This window comes from Myotis yumanensis, unplaced genomic scaffold, assembly GCF_028538775.1.
Source record: "Myotis yumanensis isolate MYYU_CA2020_CCGP unplaced genomic scaffold, mMyoYum1.0.hap1 SCAF_14, whole genome shotgun sequence".
In the NCBI taxonomy this organism is placed as follows: domain Eukaryota; kingdom Metazoa; phylum Chordata; class Mammalia; order Chiroptera; family Vespertilionidae; genus Myotis; species Myotis yumanensis.
Genome location: NW_027223765.1, coordinates 23,657,064 through 23,679,950, shown reverse-complemented (window position 1 = coordinate 23,679,950; position 22,887 = coordinate 23,657,064). Strand labels below are relative to the sequence as shown.

General features: G+C 39.2%; 1 protein-coding gene across 4 annotated transcripts in view; it reads right to left on the bottom strand.

Annotated features, from left to right (window-relative positions):
* Nucleotides 1-22,887, bottom strand: part of ANKRD28 (ankyrin repeat domain 28) — a 139,447-nt gene that overhangs the window by 107,722 nt on the left and 8,838 nt on the right. For 2 of the 4 annotated variants that reach the window (XM_070433359.1, XM_070433360.1), the window contains exon 2: nucleotides 2,153-2,225. The exons of the other annotated variants lie outside the window; for them this stretch is intronic. In XM_070433359.1, coding sequence (XP_070289460.1) covers nucleotides 2,153-2,170 — 18 coding nt within the window. In that variant the 5' untranslated portion in view covers nucleotides 2,171-2,225. The remainder of the gene's footprint in view (nucleotides 1-2,152; nucleotides 2,226-22,887) is intronic. 4 annotated transcript variants of the gene reach the window in all.

The following is a 22,887-nucleotide window of genomic DNA, read 5'->3' as shown; positions in this document are numbered from 1 at the left end:
TTGTGGGTGGCGAGTTTGACATGCTTGACCTAAATAATCAAAACCTCTAAAACAGTGGTTCTCAACCTTCCTAATGCCACAACCCTTTAACCCTTTGTGGCCCAATGTTATTTTTGGAATTCAAACAGTCTGGTCCAAATTAATTGACGGGACTGAATGTTGAACTTTTTTAATGTTCTTATTGCTCGACATTGGACCTGCTCCTAGAGGTTGGACCGAAAAGGGTTAATACAGTTCCTCATGTTGTGGTGACCCCCAATTTCATTGTTACAAATTGAACATAATTAAAGCATAGTGATTAATCACAAAAACAATATGTAATTATATATGTGTTTTCCGATGGTCTTAGGCGACCCCTGTGAAAGGGTCGTTCAACCCCCAATGGGGTCGCGACCCACAGGTTGAGAACCGCTGCAGTCTAAACTGTTTCAGGGTGGTAGATTAAAGATTGTATTAGGAAACATAGTCAGGCATATAGCTCTTAACCATTTCATATACAAGGATTTATCTTTTTAAAAATAATTATTGTATATTATATCCAAATGATAGTTATGCTTCACTAGTTTTAATTTGCCCATCTATATACCACTATGTTAATTTCACTATTCTTTGTGATGGATTTTAAAATGATTCCTTATGTAAATTTAGAAAATTTGCAGAAACCAATGCAAATACACCATCCAGTGGTAAAAGATGAAAATTACAACTTATACAGCGATCACAGCAAAAGTAATTGGATTTGTGACTCTGTCTGGTCTCCAACAAACATTTCCAGGAAAGAAAAAATAAATGGGCAAAATATGATGTTAACTGTGTCTGCTATTTGTTACCATTTTCCCAATCAAATGTTATTCTTACTATTTTAAGTCCAACTTTTCTTTTTTCTGACTTGCCCACCCATTACCCAAATGCTTAATTGAATTAGGATAGGAGTATTTCAATATTCATCCAAAGCCTTAATTGAGCCAGAGGTTAGGAAAACTGTTTATAAAGAAGAGAAAAAAGGTGTGGTGGTGAATGTCCAATGGAATTCTAGTTGGTAAAAGCCATTCAAGGTAACAACAAATGAGAGGCATCATATGAGTTTTTGTTGTTCTTTTTAAATTTAGAAGACAACCCTGAAAGGCCAGGTAAAGATTCACAGTTGGTTAATTCATACACAATTCAGAATTTCTAAAGAGACTATTAATCTTTAATGACAGAAATTATGCCTGTTTGAAGAACAAAACCTAGTAAATAATGTTTTTCCAATAATCAGCTCCCCTCCTCCCAAAATACAGATGGATAAAATCTTTCAGTTTTCAACACAACAGCTTTCTTATCACGTCCTCTTCTTTAAAAAAGTTTAATTTAACTAAAAACAAACAACAAAAAACCAATGTGATTTTTTTGTTTTGAAATACCTTTGCATCAAGCCTAGTTAATATCAAATGGCATTACCATTTGGATAATAAAATATTTAACAAAAAGTACAGTAGGATGCAGCCTGGGTTATAGTTTCTTCCTTTCTACAGAATCTTTCAATATACTTGAATTTCAAAGAAGCCTAACAATGCCAATGATAACAAACTAGCTTATATTATCTTCACTAGTGCCTTCAGTCTAACGCCTCTAAATTTTAAGAGATTTTTTTCTAACCACTTTCACTAAAACACAGGAGTCACTCATATAACTGAGGTTCCCCAGTGAGTATTGAATGGCTAATAATGTTTACAAGTGTGAACCACAAAAACATGCCATGTAAGAGAATTAGCTATGAACAAGATGATGCATACAGCTGGATAAGAGATGAATGAAAACATCTAGTAATTTATTATTTTTTTCAGGATAAAATAAAACCACTTGCAGTACCATTATTTTCAGCTATTTAATATTCTCTTTTCCAAGCTACAACATAGATTTTAAATTAAGCACCCTCCACTGAAAATCTATCTTATTAAGTTGCTACATTAAGTTTTCCAGAAATACATGGCCTACCACACTTATAAACAACATGTCTACAACAAAGGATTTTAGCTTATACTAAATATTTTCACATACATATATGTATAAAAGCGAAGTTTAAGTTATGAGGAGGCATAAATAGCAACAAACTAATAAATCACAAGAGCTGCCTATATTACTGCAGAAAGACCACCGGAAAATAACCTACCATAATAGGAATCCCCATACTATTTTCCTCTGGTGGAAGCAGTAGTTGTATTGTTTCAATTCCACTCTCAGGCCTGTAGCAGAAAACAGATATCAAAAGCAAGAATATGCTGACACTAGAAATGAAGGGCTATATTATAAAAATAACTAGAACCTTTAAACATTGAATTATTGGATAATATTAAAAATCTTACTAATTCTGAACTTGGTCTTACCCTTCTATCAAGAAAAAAAAATTAATCTGTATAATAAGACAGAATTTTCAAAAAAGTTTTCTTTATATATAAACTAATCCTTACTGTATTCTCAGAAGAGACTCAAAAGTGGGGTTTGCCGAAACCGGTTTGGCTCAGTGGATAGAGCGTCGGCCTGCGGACTGAAAGGTCCCAGGTTCGATTCCAGTCAAGGGCATGTACCTGGGTTGCGGGCACATCTCCAATGGGAGGTGTGCAGGAGGCAGCTGGTCGATGTTTCTCTCTCATCGATGTTTCTAACTATCTCTCTCCCTTCCTCTCTGTAAAAAATCAATAAAATATATTAAAAAAAAAGAAAAAAAAGTGGGGTTTGAGTCTTAGAATTGCTAACAACACAATATTTTCATATTTTTAAAAAGAACTATTCAAATATATTCACTATAATAATCAAATAATTCCACGGGAATGTCTTTATCTAAGAAACTATCTATAAAGTATAAAACATTCAATCTATATAATGTCTGAGTATTTAAAACATGTTCATTTTAGTAATATATAAAGAAATCACAATATCTCCCAAAGAGAGATATTGTACTTAAAAAAAAAAGTGATAATTACTGTTTAGTAACTTGTTCTCCCCATTTCCGTCACTTACTTAACAATGTGGACTTTCCCCCAAAACACTTTCAATGATTATATATACATTACATTTTAAAGTAATATGTTATTGTATTTAACCAATTTCCTAAGATTAAACATTTGGGTTGCTCCTATTTTTTTCTTATATAATAATTTTTCCAGAATCTTATCCCAACAGTTATTTTTAGTAAAATGGATTGCCTTCAAGTAAATAAAATTAGGCCCAAAATATTTTGGAACCATAATTCTCAGGTGCAATGGCCTAGAAAGAACAAATGTCAGAATTAAATTCCCTGTATAGAGCATGCCATCAACCTCATTTCTTATTAGTCTGAAAGAATCACCAGTTTTTACTATCTTTGTCATTGTGATTATTGCTGTGTTCTAATATGCCTTTCCAGTATCTTAGAAGATAGAAACCATCCTGTCCACTCTGGTGGGTAGCTACAATTCTAAACATATAAATTTGTTCTTCTCCTCTTGTCAAAACTTTGTATGAACAAATTAACCTCATAAAAAATATTAATGGGCCATTACTTTTATTACTACCATATATTACTGCAGTTCTCAACCTTCTGGCCCTTTAAATACAGTTCCTCATGTTGTGACCCAAACATAAAATTATTTTCGTTGCTACTTCATAACTGTAATGTTGCTACTGTTATGAATCGCAATGTAAATATCTGATATGCAGGATGGTCTTAGGCAACCCCTGTGAAAGGGTCGTTCGACCACCAAAGGGGTTGTGACCCACAGGTTGAGAACCGCTGTTAATGTACCAGACTAGTAATTTTATTAATTTGCCATTTGGTGGCAGCAAATACAAAAGAAAGTAAATTTGCCAAGCACTTCTATTTATTATATTATTACCGATATAAAGTTAGTCTTCTCTGAGTCATGTATTTTAAATGAGAGTTTCAAATGAAAAATGAAACTTTATAGGTTCTAATAGTTACAGTTAAATCTTATGCTAATAGTCAAGTTCAAAACAGTACCACGAGCAAATTCCTAATTAACTAATTGAAAATAATAACCTTGTGTTACTATAGCATTCACAATTTAATTGTCTCAAAAACTGTGATCTTGATGTCTATGAAAAAAAGTAACTGCAAGTTTTGTTTGTACTGCTGCACACTCACACACACACAGAAGGGTGGGCAAAAGTAGGTTAATAATAATAACACAATAATAAATAAATAAATAATACAAGAATAAACTGTTTCATGTACCTTACAACTGTAAACCTAATTTTGCCCACGTGTGTGTGTGTGTGTGTGTGTGTGTGTGTGTGTGTGTGTGTGTGTAATGTAAAAATTACATTTTCTTACTCTAACCAACTCCAGCTGGCCTGGCTTCTCACTCCCATGAATAACTTATTCAATAATCATTTGCTAATAACTACTTATGGGCTAAGTACAGCAGTAAAGAGGATAATTTCTAGCTTCCTGAGGCTCACACAAAATCTCTCATATATCCCTTTTCCCATCTCTTATCCAGCTGTATGCATCATACTTGTAATACGGGGTAGTAAAAGACCAGCTTGAAAACCTAAATATTATATAAATATATATACTACAAAAAAATGTATAGTTTCCCTCTACATATAATTTACAATAAAAAATAACCACACAAAAGATTAGAGAAGAAAAGACAAGACTTTTATTTTTTGTATGATTGCCTCAATGTCTTCTTTCTCTTCTTTTGAAATATCAAGTTATTTCAAAAGAAAAAAAACAATTGGTTATTATTACTGTTTATTAACCCCCCCAAAATATTAAGTGACTAAAATAACTGAATTACATCAAACTGAAAAGTGTACGTAGAGTATCTTTTCACAGAATTATCACACAACAAAGTATGTCAAATGTCTCAGTAACTTATTTATAGAAATCATTGCCAAAGTGTCTTATAGTCCAAGGTGTAAAAAAAAAAAATTTAAAAAAAAATAAGCAGGGGCTAGAATTAGGAGTGAATTAAAACTGAAACTAAATTTGTGCATACATTGACAGATTAACCATACAGTTAAGCACATCTGAATACTGTAAAGACCCAGTCTTCCACAGTGAGAAGGGGATGTATCCCAGTTACATCAGTATATCCAGTTCTATGGCTCTGCTTATTAATTACTAGAGGCCTGGTGCACGAAATTCATGCATGGAGGGGGTTTCTCTCAGCCCAGCCTGCACCCTCTCCAACTGGGGACCCCTTGGGGGATGTATGACTGCCCACAGGTATCAGGCCTAAACCGGCAGTCGGACTTCCTTCTCGCAATCTGGGACCGCTGGCTCCTAAATGCTCACTGCTTGCCTGCCTGATCACCTAACTGCCTCTGCCTGCCTGCTTGATTGCCCCTAATCCCTCTGCCTGCCTCTGCCTCCGGGTCTCTCTCTGGGCCTGATCCGCAGCCTCTGTGGCAGCTGCTGATCAGCCCTCACCTCACCTCTCTCTCTCTCTCTCCAGGCCTTGCCAGCAGGTGATCAAGCCCCATCTCTCTCCCCCCCCCCCCCCCCCCCCCCGAGGCCTCACCAGCAGCCACAGTGGCTGCTGATTAGGCCCTGCCTCTCTCTGGGCCTGATCTGCGGCCACCGAGGCAGTGGTGAGGTCGTTAGGCCTCCGCCCGGCCTGGGCCAGAGGCTAACAACTTCATCGAACCCGCCTCATCCCCCCCTCTGCACCCACAACCCCCCTTTACCTGGTGACTGGTCATCCACCTGGTCGTTTAGGATGTGACGGCCCGTGGTCTTTTATAATATAGATGTTATCCCAATAAATTTAATAAAAATTGTCTGCAAATTATGCTTCACTGGAAGTGAACCACTTATCAATTTTATTTTAATCATCACTATTGGTGTATCCTGTAGGTGTAAAATTTGGCTTCCACACTGTCAACATTTCTTGGGGGCCAGACTTCAGAGACTTCATAGATAGTTCTGAGGTCTTTGGCTTTGCTCTGAAGTTATTGGCTGCCCAAGTTATCATTCGAGATGGTGAATTTTTCTACACTGTCTTGGTCTTTTTCTGGATCATTTTTATTCAGTTCCTCATTTGGCCTGTGATAATGACCACATATTGTTGGCTTTATAGCTTTCGTAGGTTTTCTTGAAGGGGTAGGAATTTTTGGAAAGGCTCCTTTCCTTGAACTCCCTTAAAGACATCTTTTCACCCCCATGGATGTCTTTAGTACCTGGAAGGACAACAGAGTGAGTGCAGAAGGACATTGGTTTGTGGGGAAATGGCTGGGATGAAAGGGAAAAAAGTCTTCATGAGAAAAAATATGGGTTGAGGATGGAATCTGCCAGACAAGACCAGGGAGTCTTGGGGATATGCCACTAAAGAAGAGGAGGAGAAGTTTGGGTGTGGTCCTTTCATCCTGGACACTGGACCTGGGTTAACAGGGCTTCTTCCTCTTTTACCTTCTTTTTAAAAAATATATATATTTTATTGATTTTTTGCAGAGAGGAAGGGAGGGGGATAGAGAGTTAGAAACATCGATGAGAGAAAAACAACGATCAGCTGCCTCCCGCACACCTCCCACTGGGGATGTGCCCGCAACCAAGGTACATGCCCTTGACCGGAATCAAACCCGGGACCCTTCGTCCGCAGGCCGAAGCTCTCTATTCACTGAGCCAAACCGGCTAGGGCCCTCTTTTACCTTCTTTTGGTGAATGGGGTTGTTTGTTACATAACTGTGCTAGGAGTTTGTGGTTTCCTGGTTATCTTCACCATGTCAAAATTTCCCAGGGCCCTACCCCAAGCCTCCTGAACATGTGCTTTTCTCTAGGACAGTGGTTCTCAACCTGTGGGTCACGACCCCTTTGGGGGTCGAATGACCCTTTCACAGGGGTTGCCTAAGACCATTGGAAAACACATATATAATTACATATTGTTTTTGTGATTAATCACTATGCTTTAATTATGTTCAATTTGTAACAATGAAAATACATCCTGCATATCAGATATTTACATTACAATTCATAACAGTAGCAAAATTAATTATGAATTAGCAACAAAAATAATTTTATGGTTGGGGGTCACCACAACATGAGGAACTGTATTGAAGGGTCGCGGCATTAGGAAGGTTGAGAACCACTGCTCTTGGACAGCGAGGGGCCACACCCCCTAGACCAGTGATGGCGAACCTACGACACGCTTGTCAGAGTGACACGCGACCTCATTTTTTTGGTTGATTTTTCTTTGTTAAATGGCATTTAAATATATAAAATAAATATCAAAAATGTAAGTGTTTGTTTTACTATGGTTGCAAATATCAAAACAATTCTATATGTGACACGGCACCAGAGTTAAGTTAGGGTTTTTCAAAATGCTGACATGCCGGGCTCAAAAGGGTCGCCATCACTGCCCTAGGCTTTAATTAATCAGGAAGCCTCTCCTCCAGCTAACAGTAGCTCTGGGAGAGAAACTTAGACATCATAAAGCACCATCCTGACACTTCCATGGGGAGGGGTGAGAAGGCCGAGATGCTTTGGTAAGAGAAAGGGGGCATTTCTTTAGCACTCCTAAGCTTTCTCAAACTTATTGACCCCATGTTCAATTCTGATGGGTCACACTGTAGGGAGATGATGCTTCCTGTAAACGTTTCCCTAGGCCACCCATTTCAGTGGTTCATTGTTCTTTCTCATCCTTCACCATTACCTAGTTTTCGTAAGATTTACCTAAAATCTTTTCACGGTAATGTGACTGTCTCTGTGGAGATGTGAATCATCCTGCTTCCCTAGTACAGGTTGCTCTTATGCACCTTGAAAAACATTCACTTCTTGGCTACTACCAGAGAAATTTTCCATCTCACCCCCCTTTTTCCACTGTCCATGTGGCTCTCCCCAGCTTTCTGTTTTCAAGGTTGAAATCATTACCTTTAGGCTGTCTTTAATGAACAGAGTTGCTCAACTGGTTATCTTAGCTTTGTTTAAAATCTTGGGGGTGATCATAGTAGGTATAGTATCTAGATTTGGGGTTTAACAGTATAAGGTGAATGAGGCAGGAATTTAAATTCCTGAAGTTGGGCTTCCTGTTTGTATGTTAAAAACTGCACCTCCCCCCGCCCCACTTCCTCAGGGAACTCGAGTAATCAGACCCTTGGTCTGAGGATTGTAGACTCAGGTTCATAGAGGACAGGAGGCCCACGCCCTTTCTAAGTATGCATCAGAGGCAGGGCTAAAGGACCTGATGGAATCCATCTCAGCTCCTGCTATCAGGCTTTGGAATTGATGTGAGGTACACTAACATCCTGCAGAGGGCTCAGGACACTAAGGCCTTGATCTGAGGAGTCCCGCCTTGAGTCAACAGAGGGAGGATCGCAGGAACTGCCAGGGCTCAAGGTAAGGAACATGAGGGAGGAGGGTGGGACCCTGGACCCTAGAACAGAATCATCCCATCCGCAGGATGACGACAAGAGGTGATTTCTTTTCTTTTCTTTTTCTTTTTTTAAGGGATCCATGGTTTAATCGCGGTCCACAGGTTCCAGAAGAGAACAGAGAGATGAGAAGTAGGTGCAAAAGCCAAGTCAGTACCTTAGCATGTTATTGACTGCACTTGGGGAGGGATTTGTCCCAGGAAAATCTGTGCGTCCCTCAGGAGAGAAAGAAGCAACAGGGCTGCCTACAGGGTAGTCTCAGGCTCCCAAGGGGTGTGAGCTCCTGGAACAGGTTGGCCGCCTTCTGTCTGCTTCCAGGGGTGCAGCCTGGGTGCTCGGCGCTGGTGCGGGTGGCTTGGGCTCAGCGTGGCACCAGGAGCCCACATCCCTCCGTCCCCTCTGGGGCTGGCACCTCCTGGCTGGTTCAGGAGCCACAGGGCCTCCCCTTGAGGTGACTTCGGGTCCTGGTGGCACGGGTCTGGGCCGTTCCTAGACCCTCTCAGCTCCGGGAACCTCCGTGTTCCAAGGGCCAGGCTGGCAACCGCCCGCAGGCCCCACAGCTCCACTCCAGGAACCAGAGGCGGGGGTCGCAGGAGGGGCGGCTCAGGGCAGTGAAGTTGTCCATGGCCCAGGCCCAGGCCTGTTCGCGGTTCAGGCCCAGGGGCAGGGTGGGCTCCAGGCACACACACCGCATCCAAGAGGGATCTTCCAAGGTGGATGGATGCGCTTCCATGGCTTCAGCCTCCTGAGTGGTGGAGAGGTGAGGTGGGTGCAGGGGAGGAGGGAATCTACAACAGGCAATTTCTATATCGGGGTCTCAGAGATTCGGGGGCTTTGGTACAGGGAATGGGACCTCAGATATGCAGAGGACTAGCCCAAGTCCTGCCAGAGTCAAGGTGAGGACCCCGAGGAAACACTAATGGGACTCTGGATGCCACAACAGAGGGGACCCCACCAAGGCCCTCCCCAGCTCCCCAGCTTTAAGCCCGGGGAGTCCCCAGGGTGGGATGACCACACACAGTGTTTTCCGACTTCCACAAACGGGTTTGAGAGATCCTGGGAACATGGTATCAGAAAAAGGGCCTCTGGTCCACAGAGGGAAGGGCCCAGGTCCTGCTGGACACAGAGGCGAGATTGTTAGGCTTCCGCCCAGCCCTGGCCAGAGGCTAACGACCTCGGAGCACCAGCTCCCCCCCCCCCCCCCACTCCGTGAGAGCTCTCCCCTGCCAGCCCGGTCACCCCTAACTGCCCTCCCCTGCAGGCCTGGTCCCCCACAATGGCCCTCCCCTGCAGACCTGGTCGCCCCTAACTGCCCTCCCCTTGAAATTTCCTGAGTGACAGGAGTCTTGGTTATTCATGTTGAGCTCCCAGAACCTTACTAATGAGGTGACTCATTGTAGGAACCTAGATTGTTCCAGATTGGGCTGTGAGATATGTGATGTTAGCCTGACCACCTAACCTCCTGACTAGGAGGGGAGGGGGGGCTAAAGATTGAGCTAAATCTTGTGGCCATAATTCAACACATCTATAAATACAATACCTATAAATCAAATCCCCAATAAATAATTTTGACACTGAAATTTCCAGAGGACATGGAAACTTCAAGTCTGAAACCCTCTCAGACCTCACCTCGTCTCTCTCTCTCCCCCTTTTAATAAAACTGTAATCATAAGTATATCACTTTCCTGAGCTCCTGGAGTCATTCTAGTGAATTATCAAACCTGAGGGGATAGTGGGAAATCCAAAATTTACAGCCAGTTAGTCAGAAGTGTGGGTGGCCTGGGAACCCTGAAGCTGCAGGTAATATCTAAAGTGAGGAGGCTTGGGAAGGACCAAGCCCTTAACCTGTGAAGTCTACAGAACTGCAGTATAGTAGGTGGTAATTCACTGCAGCGTTATTTGTATTTGCAAAAGTACAACTTAGATATCAACAGGAAACTGAGTATATAACAATAAAATACTAAACAGCCAGTACTCTTTAAATACTAATGTAAAATGAACTCAAGATACTGGAGGTAGAGAGAGCAAATAAAATGCGTAACAGTGGTCTAGTATATTAAAAATCTCTAGGGATGAATAAGAAAATAATGGTCGGCTATAGTTAAAGGAAACCCGATGACTTGGGGGTGAGATGGCTAGACGTGGAAGGGACAATTTTTACATTATACACTTTATATTTCTTTTAAATTGTGAACCATGGTTGCCTGTTAAAATTAAATTCAAAAATCTACACAGATGAATCAGATGCATACCAAAGGTGAGAATTACTTAGAACAGTGACTCACTGAAAAATAAATAAATAAATAAACAAATAAATAACTGAAGGGTTTGTAGATTCACTTTACTTTGCCAGCCTTTTCCCCTTCAACTCAAAGGTTGACAGACCAATTAAGTTACAATTTCCTGGAGATGGGGCCTAGAAATCTGTACTTTTAAATTGTGATCCTAATTCAGAACCAAGATGTAGAATTATTTTTAGGGCAAGGTTACTTTGTACAAAGCACTGTACTAGCCAAACTGAGTTAATACAATAAGAATATTCCTTGCCCTAAAAGGCACACAGCAAATAATCAAGATATACTGCCTCATAAATGAAACATTAATTTGGGCACATGGTATTGCAGAGAAAATAATTTAAGAACAATCATCATTTCTGCCAAACCCCAATGAAAACATTAGGTGAAAAGATGAAACATACCGAATATGCTTTAAAACACTCCAAAAACATTTAGGAATGGTAAAAATATTGATAATTGTTGTAAATGGATAATCAGTTCACAGGGGTTCATTTATATCTTCTCTGTGTGATAAAGTTTAAGAATTAAATTATATTAACATTTTTTAACTAAAGAAAATCAATTATATTGTGATATTTTTTCAAAAAAGAGAGAATGCAATATTAGATTGACATTGTCTTGTGATTCTACTCACACATAACACTATTTGAACAAGAGAAATTTAAAAAGTTAAAGTGGTTAGGTCCAACTTAGGTCTAAACTTTATCAGAAAACATATACCAGCCAATTTACGGAACCTAGGAGATGTGGTAGATCTAAATCAGAGTTTCTCAAAGTCAGCACTACTAACATTTTAAGCAAAATAAATATTGTTGTGGAGTCCTGTCTTGTCCATTGTAGGATGTTTAGCAGCATCCCTGGCCTCTACTCATAGATGTCTATAGCATACCCCACTCCAAGTGTGACAACCAGAAACATGTTCAGATATTGCCAAACCTAATCTATTCCTGATCTAAACTGATAAGTTCTTAGAATGGTGAGCTTACTATAAAAAGCTAAAGGAACTTAATAGTATATTCTTCAAAATCTGCCAAAAACAACTTGAATAAAGCAGCATGAAACTAGCCAGATTCAGACAAGATCTTTTCTCCACCTTAACATGACTCCTCACAACTAACTACACAAGATGTCAAATATTTGGATAAAGATATTTTTTAAATGTAAATGTGTACATTTCCTTACATGGATAATAGAGACCATTATAAACTTTTGAACAATAATAGATACAGAGGCAGAGTTGCCTCGAACACACTGTCAAACTACAGCAGGAAGGCCGGGGAGGGTGGGGGGGTAGAGGGGGTGGTAAGAGATCAACCAAAGGACTTGTATGCATGCATATAAGCATAACCAATGGACATAAGACACTGGGGGGTAGGGGAGGCCAGGGGATTGTCAAGGGCGGGGGGAAAAAAGGAGAAATATATAATACTCTTTGTAATAATTTAAGCAATAAAAAAAAATTTTAAAAAATGGGTTTCTTTTGGAGGTGATAAAAACATTGTGGAACTAGATAGTGCTAACAGGTGTAGAACACTGTTAATGTATTTAGTGCCACTGAATTGTACACTTTAAAAAACAATGAATGTAACACTGGAAATGTAATCTACAACTTTGAAAAATAAAATTCAGATTACTTAAATATCTAAAGGGCAGAATATAAATTGACTTTATGAAATGTGATACAAGCATTAAAAATTATAATTAGGAAGATTATGTAGCAACTAGGTGAAGCATGACCAGAATGAAATGAAGCTATCTGAACCCATATTAGATATGGGAGCTCCATCTTTAATAACGTGTCCTTGAGAAACATATTTTTAATGAAGTAATAATATAGTTGCCTGGTGTGATTAGGAGGGGTCATGTTAAAACAGGTAAAGCATCTAGCACAATGTTTTTTGCTAAATGAGGTTATAAAACTGCATATACCTTCTGTTTAGAAGCATGTGTTATTCATTCCAATAGTTACTGAGTTGCCACTACATGCAATAAAGTGATAGCATAGCATTATACTAAAGGAGCAATAGTTTTAGTAAAGGAGACAAGCACACACTCAATGTGTTTATGGTAAAAGGATATAGTACAATGATAACTAAGAAAGCCCAGGCTTAAAAACAGGCATAAAGGAAATGTTTATAAATACCTAATTAATGAAACACATTATATAGCCAGAGAAGCTCAATTAACCCAATCAAGTGTACTAGGATGAACTGAATGTGAGAGAGTGTGTGTGTGTGCCTGTGTGTTGTCAGATGTCACTTTCGCCAGGATGACCGTCTTTAAGCAAGGAGTTGGACAAAAAAGGCAAAAAACCATTTGTAATAAAGAGGACAGGATGCAAAGTTGGTAGGGATGCAAAACAATAGAAAGAGATACACTACAGGTGGAAATATAAGTTGATATAGCCTATGTGGAGGGCAACTAACTAGTAGTAAAATCTTTTTCAAAGATTTCCAAAATATATCCATTGGGGGGGATGAGGGGAGAAATACACAATAATCGAGTAAGCTATCTCGTGTGTTAATACAGGGAGGAAAATAAGAACAAATTTATACATGCCTGTCTTGTCTATTGCAAATCCTACTTCACCAATGCCTGATTCTCTATAGTCTCTTCTGCATCAAAGGGCAGAAGTCTGAACTACATTTCCCAGAACCCCTTTTCCCAAATGATTCAAGGGTAGTGCATGCCAACAAAGGACTCATGCAAGATTTAATGAAGAAAAGAAGAACTATTATTATCTGATAGCAACTGTAAGTAAATATATAGGAAGACAACAGGCATGAGGTTTGAAGTGGCTGCTGCATGACAATCATCTGCTTTTCCAGACTCAATATTGTACAGCAGATTCTCGAACAATGTCATTTCATTCAACATTGCTTTGTTATAATGCTGATGAGATGCCATAGGAACTTAACTGTTTATATCAATTAGTCTATAGTAAAAAATGGTTTCATTATACGTTATTTTGCTGCAGTTTCAAGAGCCTATCAACAATGTTAAAGAAGGATTTGTCCAAATTAAATCCACAATTTCAATGGAATAACAGTTAAGCTCAACAGTTTCATGTCAATTTGAAATTGTCAAAAAGGTATATAGAATATCAAAAAATAAAAAAAGTCAAGCTGGAAAAATTGAACTTCATACCATAATCAAAAATAAAATTCCAGGTAGGTAAAAAAAAAAACTAAGTGTGTAAAGATACTGCAAATTTTGAGAAGACACAGTATTTTTAGGAACTTGATGGGTTTCTTACACAAGAAAGAGAACATAAAAGATTGGTAAGTATGATTACATTACAATTTATAATTTCTGAACAAGACCAAACAAACAAAATAAAAGTGGGAAAGGAGGGGGAGATAAAGAGAGAGGGATAGAGATAGGACTAGAGAATTTTTCATACAGTTATGTAAGCCTGATATGCCTGTGAGTCATTTTCTTTAAGATCTATATTGTTGAAATATTTGTGCATATACACTAAACCAGCTATTTCCAACTGGTATGCCACAAGAATTTTTAAAACATGCAATACCTGATAATTAAGTCAGGGCACTGACCCCTTTTCCCTTAGATTGTCACATAAAAAAGTGACAACAGCCAACACAACAATAGCCATCTGGTGTAAATGTATCAAAAGTATACCTTTTTAAAAAAACACTCATTTATTTTTTGCTAATTCTCACCCAAGGATATTTTTCCATTGATTTTTAGAGAGAGTGGAAGGAAAGAGAGAGAAAGAGAGAGAACCATTGATGTGAAAGACACACATTGACTGGTTGCCTCCAGCACGCACCCAACCAGGGGGCTGGGGTTGAGCCTGCAACTGAGGTACATGCCCTTGACTGGAATCAAACCTGGGACCCTTCAGTCCAATGGCGAACATTCTATCTACCGAGCCAAACTGGCTAGGCCCTACCGCTAGGCTACCAAGGGTTTACTAAGATCAGGACTCTAAATCAAAGTAATCCTGATTACATTTTTTTATAAATTAATTTTATATAGATAAGAAAACATGTGTGAAAAATCTCTTTTCCTCTAAATCACTTTCAATAAGGTTCTTCTATATTTTGCCTAAAATTACTTCCATAGTAACAAATCAACAATTCACTCAAATCCATAGCTTTATTTTCAGTGTTTATAAAAACAGAAAACCTATGATTTCTTCATGGTTAGGTAAAGCTATAGTGTGTGTCAATAATTAACATGCTCCTATAATAGTATTTTTGTTTTATGGGTATGTACATTTCTTACATTTATGGTGTTTGCTAACCTCATTTTATTTCTCTAAGACTCTCACAATGTTTTTTCATAAGAAAATGCCTTTTCTATGATTTGCCTACTGTAACCTAACTTTTTTTTTTTTTTACCATTTCCTACAATTTTGTTTGACATTCTTCCAGATGTAATTCTCCACTCATGCTGTTTTAGCCATATGGAGTCAAAATTTAACCATCATAAATTCCGCTATATATCTTATATATTTAAAATATACCTGGGTTGAAATAAAAGACAGCACTTTCCATCAAAACCCAAGGAATTTAAATCTTCTAGCCCAACCGTGGGCAAACTACGGCCCGCGGGCCGGATCCGGCCTGCTTGAAATGAATAAAACTAAAAAAAAAAAAAAAAAGACCGTACCCTTTTATGTAATGATGTTTACTTTGAATTTATATTAGTTCACACAAACACTCCATCCATGCTTTTGTTCCGGCCCTCAGGTCCAGTTTAAGAACCCATTGTGGCCCTCGAGTCAAAAAGTTTGCCCACCCCTGCCTATTGTAGCCTAACTCAGCAAGAGACAAAAAACTTAGGTTCAACAATATCTGAGGGACCAATATCAGGAAGCTATTAGTTCAAAAAAATTTTGGTCTCAAATCCCTTCACATTTTAAAATTATTGAGGATCCTAAAGAGTTATGTTTATGGCGGCTATTTATTTTTATGTCTACTATATTCAAAATTAAAACTCAGAAATTATTTAAATATTTTTAGTCTACTTAATGTTACATATCAGTATAAATAACTATGAAAATAATTTTTTAAAATTAGTGAGAAGACCGACACTGTGTTTTACATTTGTACAAATCTCTTTAATGTCTAGCTAAATAGAAGATAGCTAGAGTAACTTAGCCGCTTCTGCATTCAATATGCTATAAGTTTTCCTGCTTCAAGTATATGAAGAAAATCTGTAACTCATAACTACAGAAAATGGAACCATATTTATAAAAGCCTTTTCACATAATTATGGATATTCTTTTTTGACACTACATCAAAACTTGACAAAGTGGTCTCTCTTAAAGGTTAGTTGCAATGTGAAATGTGAAACTAAATCAATGAGCCTTTCATGCTTTTTCACATTGAAAGTCAAGTACTTCTAATGTATCTTTAACCATGTGTGATTTTATAACTTAATCAGTCATTTGGAAAATGCTGGTTTACCAAGATATCAAAGTATTGATTGTGGTGGGTAAAAAATGTTATTTTCTATTCTAATACTTAGAAAACATGTGACATAATTATATGCCTAAATTCCTTATTACCTGTTTGGTGCTGGGCAAAAATGCAGCCCTTACTCTCTAGAAAATTTTAAGTTCAAGACTAAATAGGTAAATCCCCCCCCTCCCAGTTTCAATTCTAACTTCCATCAATTTAATGAAACACTGTTAAACTCTTGGAAATGGTAAGTTTATTGATTTTTTATGAATAATGAAAAAAAAAAAAAAGTCCTGCACTCCTAAAGGCAACTGTAGGCAACAAATGAGAATAGTATAGAAACAAGGTCATCCTCTACAGAAGTTACTCACAGGAAAAAACATCCATTGACAAGTTGACAATCACAAGGATTGTTTACAACAGAATCTGGCAAGACTGGGGGGAGGGAACTTTTTTCCTTTCATTTTATACTTATGTAAAAAACTGGTAGCAAAAACCTGGAATAAATAAGTTTTATGCTCTTCAATTTTTCCTGAGAAGCAAACAAAACTATACATATACATACATACATACATACATACATATATATATATATGTGTGTGTGTGTGTGTGTGTATATATATATAATTAAGCTGTGAGTACCAAATAAAATGATCAAACACTTCTCTGTCATATCAAAACGACTGAAAGGTACTGCATATGTATAACCAGCCTTTAAGAATTAAAAAGTTTTTTAAAAGGTCAGCTGCCAAAAGATGTTCATCTAAGTTTCAATACACATAGCATCCCACATACACAAACAGTAAGCAGTGGGTTCATCCTATGACAGTGGTTCTCAAACTGTTGTTTCACAAACTTCAGACAGCTCCATGGTTCCCATTCTACAAACTATGTACAACTCTGTAAATATTTTATGCCTGCAATCGAGTAGCTACTACTTGGATATAAACAGCTTTTAATTGCCCAAATGAACAAAGAAGAAGGAATTTCAGAAAAAAGGGCAAATTCACCTTCACTTGCCAACTCTAAAATAGCCTTCAGAATCCAGTCTTTCAAAGTCCTTTCCTCAAGGCTCAAACCTGATACCAGAACTGCATAAAATATTCCAATGGTCGCACCCCACAGCTATGAGGTTCAAATCCCATAGCATAGAACCCAAGATACTCTAAGAATTGGCTCCTACATACTTTGCCCCAGCCTCATCTCCTGCATCCTTCTCCCTTCTCAATCCTCACTTCCGTATAAGATCATAAGGAATATAATCCCAATTGAGAAGATGGGAGGGGGCTCACTAACTCTAACATGTATGCTTCAGGAGATAGACATGAAAAGAAATTCTTCAGGATGAAAAAGTGACATCAGATAATAACTGGAATCTACCTAAAAAATAAAGAACACTGGTAAAGGTAATTACAGGCAAAGAAAAAATAAATTACCAAAGACAGTATCAATATATTTTTTACTTTTTTCTCTTGATTTCAAAGGTAACTGCCTAAAACAATTATAAAGTTGTTAGGCATATATAACATATAAAGGTGCTATATATAACAACTAGAGGCCCGGTGCACGAAATTCATGCACTGGGGGGGTGGGGGGGGTGAGGGTGGTGTCCCTCAGACCAGCCTGCACTCTCTCCCATCTGGGATCCCTTGGGGGATATCCGACTGCCAGTCAGCCTAATCAGCCCCTAACTGCTCCCCTGCTGGCCTGATCGACATCTAACTGCTCCCTGCTGGCCCAATCACCCCAACTGCCCTCCCCTGTCAGCCCGATCGCTCCCAACTACCCTCCCCTGCCGGCCCGATCACCCCCAACTGCTCTCCCCTGCCAGCCATATCGCCCCCAACTGCCCTCCCCTGCAGGCCCGGTCACCCCCAACTACCCTCCCCTGCTGGCTATCTGGTGACGTGGGGGCGGCCATCTTGTGATGGTGTGAAGGCATGAGGGTCAATTTGCATATTACCTCTTTATTATATAGGATAATAGCAAAAAAAGAGAGAATAGAGCTACAGGAGGAAGCAAATGACACCAGACGGTAACCAAAAGCCACAAGAAGAAATAAAGTATCAGAAACTGTAAATATGTTGGTTAATATAAAAGACTATATTTTTCTCCTTTCTCCTCCTCTTTAAGAGACATATATTGCTTAAAACACTGTATTGCTGGGCATATTACATTAATGAACATAATATATCTATATATATAAAAGCCTAAATGATGGGTCGACTGGTTGCTGTGACGCGCACTGACCATCAGGGGATAGATGCTCAACGCAGGAGCTGCCCCTGGGTGGTCAGTGCACTCCCACAGTCCCAACCTCCCATGGCCCCTCCCCCCCGGTTGGCCGACCAACCTCCTGCGGTCCCTCCCCCCACTGGCCAACCTCCCGTAGTCCCTCCCCCCAGCTGGCCAACCTACCGTGGTCCTTCCTCCCAGGCTGGCCAACCTTCCCCCCGGCCAGCCACTCCTCCCCTCCCTGATTGGCCCCAATTGCTGGCCAGGCCAAGGGACCCCCCACCCCCCCCCCCCCCCCCCACACACACACACACACACACACACCTGTGCACGAATTCGTGCACTGGGCCTCTAGTATGGCAATAAGCACAAAAGAGAGAGGAGGAAATGGAGCTATACTGGAGCATTATTAATAGTAATCTGAAGTAGAATGTGACAAATTCAAATGCATATGTAATCCCAAGAACAAACCCTAAGAAAAATATCATTTTAAAAAATAAATTTGCAAAAAGAAAATACAAAAGGTGACAGAGGAACAACAAAAAAGACATGAGGTATAATAGAAAATAAATAGCAAATGGGAGATGTAAATTCAACCTTTTCAAAAATAACATTTAATAGGAAAGGATTAAACACTCCATTAAAAAAGATTCAGTGTGATGCTGTAAGTTTGCTTTTACATCCCTTAAAAGCCAGGTGTTGTTAACCTTCAAGATCAACTAACTTCATTTCTCCAGGATGTGGTTGTTGCCTGCCTAGCTGTTTATAGTTCTCCCAGGGACACTCTTCTCCCTCTTGGCATGACCCAGTCTGACTCTGTAAATACACACTGCCTAGGATGTAAGCTTTCAAAGAGTGGGGGGAATTTCCCACCATTCAGAAAACTATCCAGTATAGAAGCTTTCTGTTTGCCCATCTACACACACACACACACACACACACACACGCACACACACACACACAATCTTTTAAAGTCCTGTTTGAATTATCTGATTTTATCCTAATTATACTAATAAGAATAATACAGAGGTGGGCAAAAGTAGGTTTACAGTTACAATACAAATAAATATAACTAAATATAATACAAGAATAACCTGTTTTACATACACCCAACTGTAAACCTACTTTTGACAACCCCTGTATAGGTAGAGTTAGGTCCTTTCTTACTTTCACCATTGCTAATCTAAAAGTTCCCTCAAAAGAAAGGGGGGGAGGAGAAAATGCAATCAATAAAATATCCTTAAAAAAAATACACAAAACACCCTTTAGTTGACTGCAGGAAAAGTTTAATAATATAATTTGCATCAAGGCTAAGAATTGCCGCCCTGGCTGGTTTGGCTCAGTGGATAGAGCGTTAACCTGCAGACTGAAGGGTTCTGAGTTCAATTCCAGTCAGGGGTACATGCCTGGGTTGCAGGCTCGATCCCCAGTGGAGGGCATGCAGAAGGCAGCCAATCAATGATTCTCTCTCATTACTGATGTTTCAATCTCTCTCTCCCTCTCCCTTCCTCTCTGAAATCAATAAAAATAAATAAATTTTTAAAAGACTAAGAATTGCAGTTCTCCTATATAAAGTATTTGATTTTTTCCTCATGGTAGAGATTAAGAAAAAAACATATGCTTAAGTAAAATACCCTCATGTAACACAAATCTACCAAAAATACAGTGTTTGTTCCCCTAAAAGGATTTTATACAGATTATAGCTTCAGTCTACTAAAGAGGAGAGAAAACAATATTACAGGAAGAACATAAATAAAATCCCATTAAAATAAGGGCCCAACTCTACCATTGGGTTCAATTTGTCTTTTCTCCCTTGATGGTCTCAAAGCACAGGTAAGATAATTGCCCTTATCTCACACTAGAAGGCAGAGACTTTTTGTTGCTGTTGTTGTTTTTAAATATATTTTTGTATTGATTTCAGAGAGGATGGGAGAAGGAGAGAGAGACAGAAACATCAGTGATGAGAGAGAATCATTGATCGGCTGTCTCCTGCACACCCCCCACTGGGGATGGAGCTGGCAACCTGGGCATGTGCCCTGACTGGGAACTGAACTGTGACCTCCTGGTTCATAGGTCCATGCTCAACCACTGAACCATGCCACCCGAGTGAGACTGTTTTATATAAAGACTAGAGGCCCAGTGCACAAATTCGTGCATCAGTGGGGTCCCTCAGCCTGGCCTGCAGGATCGGGCCGAAACCAGCTCTCTGATATCCCCCGAGGGGTCCTGGATTGCGAGAGGACACAGGCCAGGCCGAGGGACCCCACCAGTGCATGATCAGGGTTGGGGAGGGACCTGAGAGGCTGGCCAGTGGGGAAGGGACCACAGGAGGGCTCCAGGGTGTGTCCGGCCTGTCTTGCTCGGTCCCGATAGGCCGTATGCCAGCAGCAAGCTCACCTACTGGTTGGAGCGTCTTCCCCCTGGTGGTCAGTGCACATCATAGCAAACAGTTGAGCAGCTTCAGCATATCACTAGCATATTACGCTTTGATTGGTTGAACGGCCTACTGGACGACCAGACACTTAGTATATTAGGCTTTTATTATATAGGATGTATCCCAGTATCAAGGACCAGCAGGTAGCAAGCATACAAATGTTTGTTACTTAATAAGATAAGCAGGATGTTAACTATAATCATTTCCATGAAAATTATTACAAAGAAAACCTTATATTTACATATAAAATCTAGAAATCAACAGCTGAAGACTAACCTACAAACCAAGGGCAATGATTCCCAAATCAGAATTTGAATAATAATAACAACCTAAGGAGTTATCTTGGTTAAAGAAACGGTGCTATAATAGATAAATACCAAAACTGTGGAATAACATAATAGTTTTTTTCTTATTTCATGCTTACACGAAGACCAAAAATCCATGTTAATGATCGTCTGGGGGCAAGAGGAGACTGGAGATGACCCAAGGCTGACAGAAGTTCTCTTGGACCTATCATTTCCAAAGTTGCTCTGGCAAACAATCCAACCAGCAGGTCAAGGAAAGAGAGCATTGTTCAAGGAAAGTTTGTATTGGTTGGGGTTAAAGAAACATTCAACACACTTCTCTGCTTCATTCCTATGACCATCCTCAATCATATGACCATCCCCAAATGCAAGAGAGGCTAGTAAGTAAATGTATAAATGAGTTGGGATCTGAGACAAAGGGGAACAAGTTTAGTGAAGAGCAAGCTAGTCTTTACCAGAGGTTTTAAAATACAGATTCTAGATCATTACCCCAAGCGATCCTCATTCAAATCTAATAGGATTCCCAAATTTTGTATTTAAGTTAGCTAAGTGATTCTGATGCCAAGTTAGGAACTTAGGAAGTAAAGAACTTGGAGCAAACAGAAAAGAATATTTCCATGGAAAAGTTGAAAACAATATACTGGATAAAAAGAAAACTAAAGGATGATGAAAAAAATTGAGCTAAGAAAACACAAGTGTAATTTGGGAAATTCTTCACTCCTTGGCTTGTGATAGTCTCTCATGGCTCTCTTCCTAATTCTGATAGCTTCTTCGCAGGCTTCCTTTCCTCCACTCATTTCATATTCTCCATTATCCCTTCCTTGACTATGAGCTGTTCTCATTCCTTGAGTGACCTCATTCACTTCTATTACCACTAAAAACACTTTTCTCTGAGTCCAGCCTCACATTTAACTGGTTACTATAACATTTCTCTACTTAAATGTCCCACTAGGACCTTAAAATAGCCAGAACTGAATTCATTTTAGCCTCAAACCAGCTCCTCCTTCCTGCATGCCCTACCCACCTAGGCCCTATAGTTACAACCCTAGAAGTCACTGATAATTACAAGCTTTTGTGCTTCAAAAAATACCATCAAGAAAGTAGAAAGACAATCTACAGAATGGGAGGAAATTTTTGCAAATCACCTATCTGATAAGGGATTTGTACCTGAAATATATAAAGAACTCCTACAACGCAATAATAAAAAGACAAGTAGCCCAATTAAAAAATGGACAAAGGATCTGAGAAAAAGATAATCGATAATCGACATCCTTAGCCATCAGGGAAATGCAAATCAAAACCACAAGGAGATATAACTTCATACACACTAGGATGACTATAATAAAATGTTTTTAAAAGACAGATGATGACAATAGGTGTTACTGAGAATATGGAGAAATTAGAATCCTCATACATTGCTGGTGGGAATGCAAAATGGTGCGGCCACTATGAAAAAGGAATGGGCAGTTCCTTAAAAGGCTAAATACAGAATTACTATATGACCCAAGCAGTCCATTTCTAAGTATGCTAGTATATCCAATAGAACAGTGATTCCCAAAGTGGGCGCTACCGCCCCCTGGTGGGCGCTGCAGCGATCCAGGGGGGGCGGTGATGGCCACAGGTGCATTTGTTTTAACTTTTTTTGTATTACCTTTCTATTCTGAGTTCAATAAATAGTTTCATAATTTCAAACTTCACTGTTTCTAATTTACACCTTTCTTTACTATATTTTACGAAAAAGGTAGAAACATTAATACATATATCTTTCTGTTTAACTGCTATTAAAATTTTAAAAAAATTAATTTCCAGGGGGCGCTGAGTAATATTTT